We start from the raw sequence: 14,406 nt of genomic DNA, 5'->3' as shown, positions 1-14,406 counted from the left end.
TCTCCCTCTCTTCATTTAGCTGTAAGTGTGCAGAGCCTGATTATCCCAGTAATAAAACCTTAGAACTGTGGAGTGAGAAAAACATCACAGCTTCTGCCGTACCTTGGGCCAACCTCACTGTCAAGGTAATGTAAATATGCGGAAACACGCACAGCCAAGCACGTTGACGCCTAATGCCAGTGTATCTTTCACATGATAGCACACACTGCTTGCTCCAACGTGTTTACTTTCGTTAACAATCAACTAACCCCCTTACCTTCCCTTGAGCAGCTAACCTCTCTTAAGGACCTTTGCAAACACCGACAAGGACATTTAATCAATTAACCTTTTGCTGCTGGGTGTGTTACTGAGCACACACAAGGCTTGACTTTTTTCTTTCTGATTTGTAGACTCTAGACTCTGTCTGACTGATAAATTTTATCTATTTTCTCCTGAATTCTCGGGTGAATTTTGTTCTAACAGACCCTCTGTGATTCTCTACAGGAGTGTATCAATCTGCAGGGCCAATTTGTTGGGACAGCTTGTGGCCACCACGGCCCATACACCCCAGACGTTCTCTTCTGGTCGACCATCTTGTTCTTCTCGACCTTCTTCATGTCTGCCTTCCTCAAACAGTTTAAAACCAGTCGTTATTTCCCCACCAAGGTAACCAATCAGTAGGACTGCTCACTAAGCTTGGGCCCCCAAGAAATTGGCAAACCCAGTGTGCCACATGAGTAACTACTGATCTCTGAGTGTTGTTGTCTTCCGTGCTAAGGTGCGGTCTATGATCAGTGACTTTGCAGTGTTCCTCACCATTGCCGTTATGGTTCTGCTTGACTATGCAATTGGAGTGCCCTCGCAGAAGTTGAAGGTGCCCAGCAAATTCCAGGTATAGAGGAGATGATAGTAACGATTTAGACCATGATGTCAAACTCCACCAGGTTAAGGTTGAATCGTGGTCCTAATCATGACCTTATTTGATCCAGCCGACCAGAGATGATAGAGGTTGGTTGATCAATCCAATTGGGCGCAACCCATGGTGGACTGTCCTGGCTGCTTCTATCCCTGCTCTTCTCTGCACCATTCTCATCTTCATGGACCAACAGATAACTGCCGTCATTATCAACCGCAAAGAGCACAAACTACTGGTGAGACAGAATTTTGAAATCCAGATCATACAGCTAATCTTTGGGCGGCTCAGGAATGAATGTGTGTCCTCTACTAATTGTAAGATTTAAGGAGCTATACCTGGCTCCTCCAGTGTCCTTGGGCAAGATACTGAGATACCCCAACGTCTCCAGAAGCAATGGAGAGGTTGGAGGACTGCAGTGTTGCTTCCTCCTTCAGTTTTAGCTCTGTACCAATATGTCTTTCTTTCCCTCGTGCAGAAAGGCTGTGGGTACCACCTAGACCTGCTGATGGTTGGGGTGATGCTGGCTGTGTGCTCCATCATGGGCCTGCCGTGGTTCGTAGCAGCCACCGTCTTGTCCATCTCCCACGTCAACAGTCTGAAGCTGGAGTCCGAGAGCTCCGCTCCGGGAGAGCAGCCGCGCTTCCTGGGCATCAGAGAGCAGAGGTTCACTGGCCTCCTCATCTTCCTGCTCATGGGCTGCTCTGTATTTATGACAGGCGCACTGCAGGTGAGTCAGATGAGCTGTGCAACACTGCCCCCCTCTGACAGAACATATAGACAGAGGAGTAAGAGCATGAAATAGTGGAGTTGTGACCAAAGCTGATTGATGTATGTGTTTTTTTCCAGTTCATTCCTATGCCGGTGTTGTACGGTGTTTTCCTTTACATGGGAGTCTCTTCATTGAAAGGCATCCAGGTAACATGCCATCTGATTTGATCATATTAGTATGGTTATGGTTATTAGTATGGATATGGTTTCAACTTCCCTATATTTTTACTTATTGACTTATTACTGCAGCTGGAGGTAACTCAAAATAAAATGTGCTAAGTTGTTCTCTTGCTCGCACCAGCCCAGCCTCTTATTAATTCGGCTGTCCCTGTTATGCCCTCTCCTAATCTAATTAATTTGGTCTAAATTCAATGAGACCTGACAGTTAATATTCAGACCAATCTAGCTTAATTTGTCATTCATAATCGCTTCCTTTCTCTTGCCATAATCACCATCTGTGTCCCGGCTCTTTTCTCATTAATTCATTCCTCTCATTAACCTCTCGGGCTCTAACTTCCCTTCCACCTGCCTTCATATTCTCAGTTCTTTGACCGTCTGAAGCTGTTCGGTATGCCAGCAAAGCACCAGCCAGACTTCATCTACCTGCGGCATGTCCCCTTGAGGAAGGTGCACCTGTTCACTGTCACCCAGCTCACCTGTCTGGTGCTGCTCTGGGTCATCAAGCATTCACCGGCTGCCATCGTCTTCCCCATGATGGTGGGTTGACCACCGCAAACATCCCCTCTCTCTTCACTGTCTTCGATCTAAATAATGAGCTTCTTTTTCCTCCTGCGCCTGCAGGTCCTGGCTCTGGTTTTCATTCGTAAGCTGCTGGACTTCTGCTTCTCGAAGCGAGAGCTAAGTTACCTGGATGATTTGATGCCTGAGTGGAAGAAAAAAAACCTTGATGACGCCTCCAAAAAGATAGACGAGGTAGTCTGAATGGCATCTTAAAATGCACTAATGAAAGCCAAATAAACATGCAGGTACTGACTCTATATGTTTGTGGCGGGTGGGGGCGTCTTTGAGGAATCACAGGTTATGCTCAGCGCCAAGACGGATGACACGACTTCTGTTCAGATTCCGCTGGAGAGCAGCAAGCCCACTCAAACCCCAAAAGCACATGACCCCAGGTTAGAACACACACATACTGTATACACATTAACCTGGACAGAATGGATGTCAGAAGATCAGACTGGTAAGATTGTGAGAGAAACGTTTCACCCTTCTGTGCACCTATACGTATTTTTGCCTACTAACACACTGATCTTCCTCAGATCAGTTGAGCCCCAACTCAATCCCAACACTATCTGCTTTCTGTTCTTACCCTCCTTTTCCTCTCCCTGCTCCTTCAGGTGTGATCCCTCTGATATTAATATATCTGATGAAATGTCTAAAACCACGGTGTGGAAATCCCTAAACTCCAATCAAAAGGACACTCGTCCTGTGGCTGCTAAGAAGGCAAGGCCATACCCTCTTTTTCCTCCCTCCTGCCATCTGGAAATATTCCCGCCACACATTGTGGACACTCGCTTCTTTTGTGCTTTGAAATTGTCTCTCCAAATAGTGATTGCAACTTGATGTCAAACTAAATGTACTCTCTGCACTAATTCCATTTGTTTGTGTTACTCTGCAGGATTGAAGGGATCGAGTTCATAGATGAATGAAGGATATGCGCAGTCCTGGCAGGCTCAGCTGTGTCACATGACTGAAGTTCTGGACCATGGGACGCTGCGAATTGGCTGCTTTGACCGTCAGCCACTTCAGTGCTTAGAGAAACAAGTCTTGATGATTTCTACCAGCTACCCACAACACAACTGATTACACATAAAACATAGACATGCACATGCTCTTCTATCGTTGTCAGGACTGCTTGCCTGAACCAAAAGCCAAAACCAGTGCTAATTTAACCTTTTAACTTTGACCCCTTGAGCAGAAACTAATCACACCCACATCGTTAACCAACCATCTAAGCCAGTTGACCAATGGAAAACCTATCATCTTCAAGTTCTGACCAGTGCACTGCCTTTTACTTTCTATCTTAAATATTAGGTTGAATGATGATATAAAAGATGACATTTTCTCCTATAGCAGCATTAACCTTTTGAAAAATGTAGTAGTATTTGAATGGCTTGGGGAATTAATTTGTGTAGATTAACGAGACAGCCTCTGATAATGTAATCTAGAGACAAGTCCTGGAGCTGCTCCATCCACAGCGACAGTAAATAATAGTTAAACAGCAAGGACGCGGTGACAGCTGCTTGCAGCCGTGCTGATTTCACTGAGATATGGGGACATTTGCTCATTCGCAGCCAAGAGCCATGCTTTTATTTTATACTCATTAGGAGGCAGCATCTCAAGCTGCCAACTCTGTGACACTGGTCTATTTCCAAAGTGTCAACCACAGGTTTGTTTTTAGCTCACGGGGACACAGCTGTTGCTGGTCTATAAATACAGTCTTTACTGCCCGACATCAATGAAACAGCCCATTGTAAATTCTTTTGTAGGGTGGATTTTTCACTTAATGCCAGAAGTAGTCATGACTTTAGCAATACACTGTGGCAGTATGTTGCTAGATTGATATAAAACCAATGCAGTCTAATACATCAGCCCTGCGAAAGATTCTACCTTCATAAAGGTCGCAGTGTTTCGTTGTGTTTAAACAGAGTGTTGATTCAACTATATAGGGATGTAGTTTGTTGCACTGTTGAATTGTAGCGCATTTTACTAACAGGAATTTCTGCGTATTTTGTCCGACACATTCAAATGAACGAGGAGGGTCTGACAATTGCATTAATTTAAAATAACCTGTTTTAGTTTTGACTGTTACACTAAAATACTCATTATTATCATCAAGTTGATAATGCAAACTTGTTAGGGAAGAGTTACCTTTTTACACATCCAGTCGCTATAGCGCCAGATTTAAAGTTTCTGGCCTCCTGGAGAATGAATGACCAAAACGAACTCTCCTTTTAGCTCTGTTTTTGGTCTGCACCAACTGCCACTATTTGCTTCACTATGTTGAACAGCTAACCCCTAGCTTTGTCTGTCTGTTGTTCGGTGCTGAGCAGGTCATGTACAGTAGGATTGTACAGCTGTTTGCTGTGACAGTGAATCAAAACAGTAAGGTTGCAGGCAGCTAAACTTTGGATGATAATTTAATGTCGCTTCTCCACTGTAAGCACACTCTTTCAGATGCCTTCCACTGGTGATAAAATATGTTTAATAGCTGCTATAAAGACTTTCGGTCCTCACTCCGATAGAAGAGCAAACAGATACACATTACCACAACAACCTCAACACTTTTTTTCACTTTTTCATCCGATACGACACCCAGGTTTCCTGTCTCCACTGTACACTGACGGAGTGCTAAAGCTCCTTTTAAAAACAAACCAGGTTATTTTTAACAATCAGAGAAGGTTTCTTCTGTCACTGTTCCTAGAGTATCTTTTTATTTAACGTGCCATGACTGTTTTTCTTCTAATGGTGATGATGTGGTCGATTATTTTGTAGATTTTAGAATTACATTGCAGGTTCAGTGATGCATAGACGAATCCTCTTTTGGGAGCATAAAACTTGGTGTCAGTTTTGTGTGATGATGTAAACTGAAAACTGTAAATGTTAGAAGACCCGCTTCAGTTGAAGCAGTGGCATCAAAAATGTAAAACGTAATCTTATTTTTTTTCCATTTATGGAAGTTTTTCGTTGAGCTCAGGATTGTGTAGGAAGGAGGTTGTTCTACAGAATCTTTGTCACGTGTTGGTGTCTTATTTCTTTACCTCAGACGAGTTCATGAATGCTCCTGCAAGGCACTTTGAATGACGTCAGGTCAGGGGAAAGCAGAAATGTGGTGTGTGAGTGTGTTTCTGTGTGAGAAACAGGGAGTGTGTGCGTCCCTTTGAATATCAGGAAAATAATAATAAGTTATTTCTGGGGGGGGGCTTATTTTCAGCAATAATTTAACCCAAATTGACCTACCACAACTTTTTATCTATCAGGGTGCCTTTGTGCAACCTTTTTATTTATCCCTGATTTAAATCGAGGAGGTTAAGGACAAGGCAACAGTTGAAGCTTACACTTTGTTTTATGTGCCAAAAAGAAAATGTCCTTAATAACACACAATTAAAAGATATTTTAGCCACACTTTCGTTCACTATGCGATTCCTGAAACATGTCTGTTTGGATAAACAAGGCTCTACTGTAGTGTGCTCACATCCATTTCCTATTATAAGAGTCGCATCTGGCTGTTGTCTGCAATTGATTTGTATTCAGTTTCACACAGTCACCTCAAAGTCTGGACAGCCAAAGGAAGCAGAGAGATGCGGGTGGGAATGATTGAACCTCAATAATACTTTATTAGTAGTTGCACTTTCTGTAGATAAAGATATTGTGATATATTTTATTTTCATGAGATCTATTACGTAATTAATGATTTTGAAATAATGTATGATTTATTTTAATTTATGACAATAATATTTTTAGATAAAAACATCTGTTTGCTTTCTGTATATAGCCTACTGTAAAAGGGGAGATAAGCTACGGGGGAAAGGCTGAAGAACGCAGCAGATGAGTAATATATGGATGACTTCATTGAGATACCTGCAGAGGTTTTTACACAGACAGTCAGGATCTCTTGCGGGCAACATTGTCTAATAAACTACATTTGTCACATCCTTTGTCCTTCATGGAGGAGCCTTGAAACTGCTCATAAATCAACTACTGATTGATACTTTATCGGACAATTTAAAGATTTAATTATTGTTATTTTTGATATTCTTGCTTTTTTTGATAGCAATATGACGGAGAGACAAAGAAGGGATGACAACAACAGAGGTCCCAGGCTGTTGATGACCTAATGCATCCCTGCCGCCTGTGAATGCATTCTCAATGCGTCTTCGGTGCGTTTACTCCTGTACAACCCAGGACACATATTAATACCAGGCGTAAACAGGGCCTTTGTAAGTTTTGTTAGTTTAACATTACAATGTTATAATAAGTGTTAATCAAGACCAAATAAGGGTGCAGCAGCAAATTCCCTAAATATATTCTAAAGATTAAAGGTGGCATTTTTATTGCTATTAAATTGAAACTTTCATTTGCAAGAGAAAGAAGGTGTTGTTCTTAGAAAAGTTACCGTAAACTAAAGACACCCCAAAGACTTTATTTGAAACATATATATAGTCTCTCTATAGGCGCTAAATATCACAGGAAGTGTGAATGAATGTACTAAAAATGATCCCATGCAATCTACAGGGTCATGTTTAATATCGCTTTTTAAATTCTTCTTTTTCAGTCCGTTTAAATATTAATCAATAGATTGATTTATAACCATTTTCAAGGTTACCTCCTCCACAGTCCCGATCATTTCTATTAAGTGACTTCATTTAACACTGTAACATCACATGCAGTAATACCTCCTCAATGACGCGTATGAAAGTTTTGTACTCTGTATTTGCTGTCATGTACTTCTGCTTCGACTGTCAGACTTCTGAATGTGAATAGTCTTTGTGTGTCTGAGGACCCATAACTAAACTAATCAATGGCATGACTAAATATTATTCATTGTGTAAATATGTATCTTAAATCTCATGATTGAGAGCAAACAAATGCTGTGTAAAAAAAATCATGAAAAAAGGCTTCCATAACGATCTAGACAAACACTTTTAAACATCGTGAGCTCTATGTCTGTATATGATGAATAATTTCATATTTATGACCATCATGTGTCTTAAACTTGATTTTAACTCATTAATGTATATGTGAATGTATGGTAAGCATACAGTTAAATGCCTTCAGTATACTGTAGGTTTACTGCATATACATGTGACCAAAAGAAGTCACACATTTCGATGGATGTGAGTATAAATATATGTGCTATATGTGAGTGCCTGTCATAGAAAACATAACTACTTCTTGATGTGCTGTCATTATTGACCCTTGACCCCTTACATGTGACCAAAAACAGACATGTTAAAGCCAATTATGAAACATTAATGTGTCTCATTTTGTACAATTTTTCAATTTCTCCATTGCATACAAACGCAGCAGCAGACCCATGTTTCAAACTCTCCTGCTTGAATCTCTACTTCATTTTTATGTGAATATAAAACTGCAGAGTGGGAGGCTGTGTCCTTCTGCTGATTATGAGAAAAGGCTTGTGTCTGTTTCAAGGACAAGGCCAGACTGAAAAAGGAAAAGAATGAAGGAGAGGGATGTCAGGAAGCAGGAGGCTTTCAGGGAGAAGAGCACCTGTACGGCAGCACCTGCAGTCTTGGAGCCATAGAGCGAGAGAGATGCCTTGTCTCTTCAACTGTTGAATGATTAGTCTAGAGCAAAATAAATCTACATGTTTTATATGTATATGTAATTTAATTTTTGATTATGGAAAAATGAAGAATAAATAAATGCAGCTGAAATCAAATGATCTGTCTATGTTATTGCATCATGATTGGAATGTACCAAGATGTAATGTTTACATGTTTGAGCTTGTTTTTTTTATGTATTCATGAGCTGTGCCACTAGGGGGCAGCAGAGGCACAACCCACTATTCTGCCTGTAGGGACTTTTCCTCCTGATATTTATTCAAGAAAAGACTGTTACATCATTATAAAGAGAGATAAACAGTGGTCCTAGACCAGGATCCTGAGGAACACCAAACCTTCTTCTTCCCAAATTATTGGAGCTGCTTCAGTTTCCACTGGACTGTCCCCTCCCTCCTTGTGCTGCACCCCTCCCCCATTTTCTATCCTAAGGTGAGGACACAGTGTGCACATCTGGAGGTGATCCCGAGGAGAAGGAGTAGCCTGTGGGAAGGGGTATGAGGTTAAAGATGCACTGCACTCTATATGTATATATCTACGGGTGCCTGTGTGCCTTGAGGGTGTCATGTGATCCTGACTCCCAAATACTCCTGATTACAAACAGCTGGCGGGCTGTGGATTCAACCAATCAGAGCAGTGGTTGACTGTGACATCAGATGGAGGGAGTGAGGTGGACTGGACATTGTAGATGTTTTTTACCTCATGAATTGAATCAGGGATCAGCAACATCAGGATGGTCCATTAAGCTGTGTTGCCATTTGAATGTTGCCATCATATCTGTCCCGTATCTGCCCTCAGTTTGTCTGTCTGTGCATTGCATTGATTATTATCATGTGGGTCCAGTCTCATTTACACTCATGTTCAGCACAGGGCCAATCAGCTGAGGGGGGAGCTCGGCCCTAATGTCTTTGTTTAAAGACTTAAGCATTCAAAGAAATCCTTTGTGCTCATGTGAAGGTCCTGTGGTTTTTGTGAAGGAAAGCTGAAGAGTCAAATGGAGCTGGTATGCACACTGGAATGCATGTTGTTTTTTTCTGCAGGCCTGACACAAAATGCTAAATGATTAGCACTCATTAGCTGGGTATTGACAGACTTTCTGTTGTTGGCAATAATGTTCTTTTAACATCAACAGTGTGGGCTTGAGTTTGCCTGCAGGAGGAGGTGTTCACAGCAGATTTGTCTTTACAGGAAGAGGCCCGTTGTAACTAAACATATTAATCATATTATCTGTTCCATGAAGGTTTGCAACTAAGCCATGGAAACGAGCAGGACGCATAATTGAATGTGGCCATTATGATAGTTACAGGAGTGTTTGACAACCAAATTCTGCCTGTTTGGAAAGTCTTCACATTGACCTGGTAAATCTGTACAGTACAGTACAGGAGTTGTGACTAAATAGTGAGTGAGAATTCAATCAGACACAACCGAATTACTAAATAAGAATCAACGACTAAAGCTCTACGAGAGAGCAGTATGGGAGACACTATTTTAATGAATCATTATGTTGTTATTAATTAATAAATATCGGTGAATCAACGTTTAATGTCCTGATTAACTCTAGATCATCTGCTGAGGGGGACACATCTTTGATTAATCAATACTATTTAGTAACTACTCAGTATAACTTCTTGAGAGTGAAAAGAAAGGTAAGTAATGGTCACTTTATCTTAATTAACTTGCTACTCAAAATGTCACATTTGGGGTGCCCCAAAAAAGCATCGTATGATCAAGTTATGAGTAATGAGAATGTCACTTAGCGTATCATTGTTGTGCTTTCTTTGCAAAGGTGAGATAAGCAATTTGAAACTATTCTTACATCTGTGTGGTAAATATGAAGATACCAACAGGAAGTGGTTCGCTTAGCATAAAGACTAGAAACAGGAAACTGCTTGACTGAGGAGTTAATGTTTTTACACATAGTTTTAACAGACATATATAAATATATCAAATGTTAAAGGGCTATCATAGTAGATTTGTTTCACCTTAGGGCAGAGTGAGGCACTGCTGTTTCCCTCCATTTTTAAGCCTTTATCCTAAGCTAGGCTAATTGGCTGCTGGCCCCAACAAAACATTTACTATTGCTGCAGACATCAAAGCCATATTGATGTTCTGATCATACTGTTGAACTGCATTAATTATGGAGCTGTTACTTTAAGAAGGGTATAAATGTTGCTTCATTTGTTCAACATTAGCATTAGCATTAGGAAGATGACATCGCGAGTCACAGTTTTTGGCTAAAACAAGCGTAAACAATGAGATAAACAATGGGTGAACTTGTAGCTGTTTCAGTTTAATGCTCCTGGTGTAGTGTGTGCTGGCTTAATGTCATGCTTTGTATAGAACAGAGCCTTCGTTAATGTTATTTGTAACACCTGTGCTTTTCCGACTATAGCACCAGTCAAATAGTCGAGTGATTTGAAGGTGTGTTTTTTCCATTTAACTCGAACATTCTTATTATTTAAAATAGAGGAAACATAAATATATTTTAGGTACATATGATGTACTTAGAAATGTAACATATGAAAGTGTATGCCTTCTACAAGCTCAAAGACAAAATTGTTTGCCATGTGTAAAATTCAACAAAACAGTTGTTTCTGTTTGACCCACTGCGCCACGGTCCTCTGTTCCCAGTGAACAGAGGCGGCCCTCGGCTCGGCCCTCCCCTCCATCAATCTCTGTCATAAATCTGTCAGGCCGAGAGAAAGGGAACTGCTGAATACAGATTTGTCAGCAATTAATCTAACCTCTATTACTAGACTTGGATATTGTGTTCTCGAAACCAGAGAACAATGAGCCACTCTAACATGGAGCCGCGCGCTGCATGTGTGTGCGTGGTGTGCAGTCATGTGTGTGTGTGCGAGGGTGAGCACTTGTATGTGTGCACACATGCAGCAAGCTTCCTTTGGTGGTGTTTCAAATGTTGTGATGATTTCTTTCTAAATGTGAATCAAAATCCTGATTGGTCCACATTTTCCTGAGAAGACTGACGGAGCTCTGTGTTAGTCTTTGTTGTTTTTTGGACAAGAAAGACATTTAAAGTTTCTGGCAGACGGTTAGTGCCTCTGCTGTGGAGTTGTAACTGGAAATCACTGGGAGAGAAATGCCGTTCAACCTTGAAGAGCCACACAGTATATTCAATGTGAGGTTGGCTAGTTGACATTGCGCGCTTGATGAAGAGAAAGGACAAATGATGAGTTACTTGTGTGCACGCATTTGCTGATGTGAGTGTGTGTTTCTGCTCCATTCTATTGATTTTCCTAAGGATGTGGATTAGAGTCAATATCATGTTTCCCAGACAGGATGACCACGAGTGTAAAAAGTAAACAGCAAATGTTACACAAGCAGGAGAAATGAGTGCATCTCTTACGGACTGTTTTCAATCCCAGATGGATACACATTTGGTATTTATGGCAGCTTGACAGTGTGTAACTTCATTGCCAATGTAGATCATCTGTGCTGCTCTGTAGCACTAGCTTTGTATTCAATACTTCTTGGACAAAGAAGGATATAAGATTTATCAGGCTAATGTGGGGTACACGCTACAAGATAATCAAGCAGACTTTGGGCCCGATTCCCGCCTTCATACAAAAGTAAGCAAAGTCTAAATCATTCTAAAGATTATCTTGCCAGATTTTCCTGTGGTATGAGGTTTGTTAAGAGTGATTTTACTTCCCCCGATCTGCTCGGGAAAAAAAGTCATGGCCACACCAATTTCAAATTGTTAATATGAAACATCATGTATATATAAGATCCAATGTTCTGCTGTTTGGTGGGAAGCCCGACGACAGCCAAGCAGGCGCTCTTCGGATTGTCACGTGGAACTAAACAATACACATTTGGGAAGCAAGCTGACTGAAAGAGGAACATGAACAGCCCATGTTCAGGCCGTCTTCACAACTTCATCTGTAGTTTTTTCATTTTTCTTAGTGACTTTTTAAATTGGAAGTAGTTAAAAACTATCATCTCCAATTCTTCCTGCCCGTCGTCCGCCATGTTTGTTTACTCTAAAGTCTAAACTGTAAAGAGATTTTGCGAGGTTTCCAGTTGTAAGAGTCAGGACTCTGGTTGTTCGTGAATGGAATCGGTTGGTGTGTGGTGTGCTGTTTTGGTCACATCGTTGCTCTCCACACACTATAGGAACAAAACTAAATCCATCATTATTTGTATGGGGTCTCTCACATCTGTTTCAGAGTGGACCAGCCTTTAAGCTATTTGGCTATGATCTTGCTGTCACCAGACTTATCCATGAAATACAAGTCCAGCCCTGTGCTGACTCTGACATTGCCTGTGTGAAACAATACACACATTTCCTGTTCTTTTTCCCAAAGATTTCCTCTTCCTGTTTTGCCCTCTCTCTCTCTATGTTGCTGTTTTGTCTCATAATTCACCCCTCTGTCATCTTTTGTACATTCAAACATGATCGTCAACGTGGAAATTAAAGTAGTATCCCGGCTATGTAACTCTGTAGCTTCAACGGCGCTCCAGTTTTTAGTCTGGACCTATTTTCAAGATTAACCCCATTCCTTCTGTGTATACACACACATGTACACACACACACACACACACACACACACTATTATCATTACTGGGACAGTTCAGTGGAGCAACGAGCCAGTGCTCAGCTGCTTGAGACAGAATTAGAGTGGCAAACAGCTGAGCTTCTCTGGGGTGCTATCATGTGACCTATCCCACCCACAGGGCCAAAGGGACCCGGGGTTAGAGTTACCATGTCCAATTTCCAGCAGAGCCGTTTTATGTGTGTGTGTGTGGAAATCTGTTGTATCAGAGTTAGAAGGGAGAATTTCTCTCCTCTGCCAGTAACCTTGCTTTCCAACCTGCTGATAGCCGCACCTTTCTGTCCGACTGTCATTAGCGCACACTCTGGCCTTTGTCCCTCCGCTTGTCCCAGTGACCCGCTCAGGGCCGCGCGGCCGCATGCGGAGGCGTTCCTGACGTAACAAGAGACCACATCTGGGGGCTTGGACTCCGCAGTGAGAATGTATCAAACAGCCTACCTTATCTGTGATGAAAAGAACGGCCCCCGCAGCACATTTGGGATTGTTTAGATGTATTGTTTCCGCGCCTGCAAAACAACAGCCTGGCTTTTTTTTTTTTCAGTGTTTGTCAGCAAAGCAGGTGAGGGGGAAAAGAGCTGAGTGCTGCACTCGCCATTACTCCTCTGAGTCACCTGATGAAAGGTCTTGTAACAAGCCTCCACCTCCACTGCTATTATTGGCAGCAATTTAACTCACAAAGTACTCTTAAATAATTGGATGCTTTCAGCGAACAAGAGCGTTATCAACATAAATCAGACCGCAAAGCTGTGCGGCTGATTTAACAAGGAGGGAGGAGGAGATCATAACTAGCACTGATTCTTGTCAAAGTGCTGCTTTGCAGTCATAGTCATGTGATTACGGTCTAATAGGATAAAATTACAATGCAAAGTTACAGTTTGTGCTTTGAATAAACCACCTTCTGGAAATCACACGTCAAACATGTGAACCCCCCGTGTGTGTGTTTTGGATAGGGCAAAAAGCAGGAGTGTGTCCTGCAGAGACTTGAGTGTTTACAGCAGAGTAACATGAGGAGTGGACCGGCTTGTCCCGCCTACTCCCATAACTCTAAATGCAGAACCACAGCTGTGTTTCTATGTACGAGGGGTTAAAGCAAAACCAGTGGGACCAGCAGGAAAATAATCCACTGGAATGAAAACGATATTAAAAGCAACTCGTGCATATTTAGAATTTCTGGTATTGATCAATTAGAGGTGAAGAAATTAACACACTTCTTAGTCAAAGGTTTGAGGCCAATGTGGAGGTCATTTGCTGCTGCCCGTGCATGTGCGCAGGCTAATGTGTGTAAGGGGGAGGGGATGGGGTACCACAGGAATTAGGTAATATTGACATGGTTGGTTCAACCCCATCCTCCCAACACTACTCAGATCAATGTACCAGATCAATAGAAGTCATTGACAATAACTGAACTTCTCATGTGATCAGTGAAGGAGAAAATTTACTATTTTTCAGTAGCGTGTGTCTCACATGCTCATTCATCACATTTAAGGTTTACAATAAAAAACACACACATGCATACACACAGGTACATAAGATCATCCACACATGCAGAAATTCACGCACACACACACACACAGCAGGGGGAAACAGGCCCTTCTCTGACACGGCATGATTGGTCACTTTTTCCCTCTCTCTCCCTTCCTGCTGAAATAGTTTTAACAAAAGAGAGGGAGAGGGAGGGAGGGGGAAGGGTGGCGTGGATGGGGGGAGGGGATGTATGCAGCTTGCTCTTGTTGTCACTGGTCGAAGGGAGAGCGCGAGGGGGGAGGGAGAAGGGAGCTGGAGGGCGAGCGAGGGAGTGTAGGAGAGAAGGATAGGGTCCCAGAAGAGAGCACACACACACACTCAA

At 42.0% G+C, this 14,406-nt stretch overlaps 1 protein-coding gene across 1 annotated transcript in view; it reads left to right on the top strand.

The window, feature by feature from the left end:
* The window catches only part of slc4a8 (solute carrier family 4 member 8), a 31,174-nt gene extending 23,106 nt beyond the window's left edge, over nt 1-8,068 (top strand). Inside the window, exons 15-25 of the mRNA XM_069678262.1 lie at nt 20-125; nt 484-645; nt 758-871; nt 969-1,130; nt 1,371-1,622; nt 1,742-1,810; nt 2,207-2,380; nt 2,465-2,596; nt 2,693-2,796; nt 3,019-3,124; nt 3,300-8,068. Of these exons, the coding sequence (XP_069534363.1) occupies nt 20-125; nt 484-645; nt 758-871; nt 969-1,130; nt 1,371-1,622; nt 1,742-1,810; nt 2,207-2,380; nt 2,465-2,596; nt 2,693-2,796; nt 3,019-3,124; nt 3,300-3,305 (1,387 nt within the window). The 3' untranslated portion in view covers nt 3,306-8,068. The remainder of the gene's footprint in view (nt 1-19; nt 126-483; nt 646-757; nt 872-968; nt 1,131-1,370; nt 1,623-1,741; nt 1,811-2,206; nt 2,381-2,464; nt 2,597-2,692; nt 2,797-3,018; nt 3,125-3,299) is intronic.
* Nucleotides 8,069-14,406: the final 6,338 nt, after the last annotated feature.

This window comes from Semicossyphus pulcher, unplaced genomic scaffold, assembly GCF_022749685.1.
Source record: "Semicossyphus pulcher isolate SPU_LCO1_2020_fin unplaced genomic scaffold, fSemPul1.0.p SCAF_3, whole genome shotgun sequence".
Classification (NCBI taxonomy): Eukaryota; Metazoa; Chordata; class Actinopteri; order Labriformes; family Labridae; genus Semicossyphus; species Semicossyphus pulcher.
The sequence above is the reverse complement of the archived record's forward strand: the minus strand, read 5'-3'. Positions and strand labels throughout refer to the sequence as shown.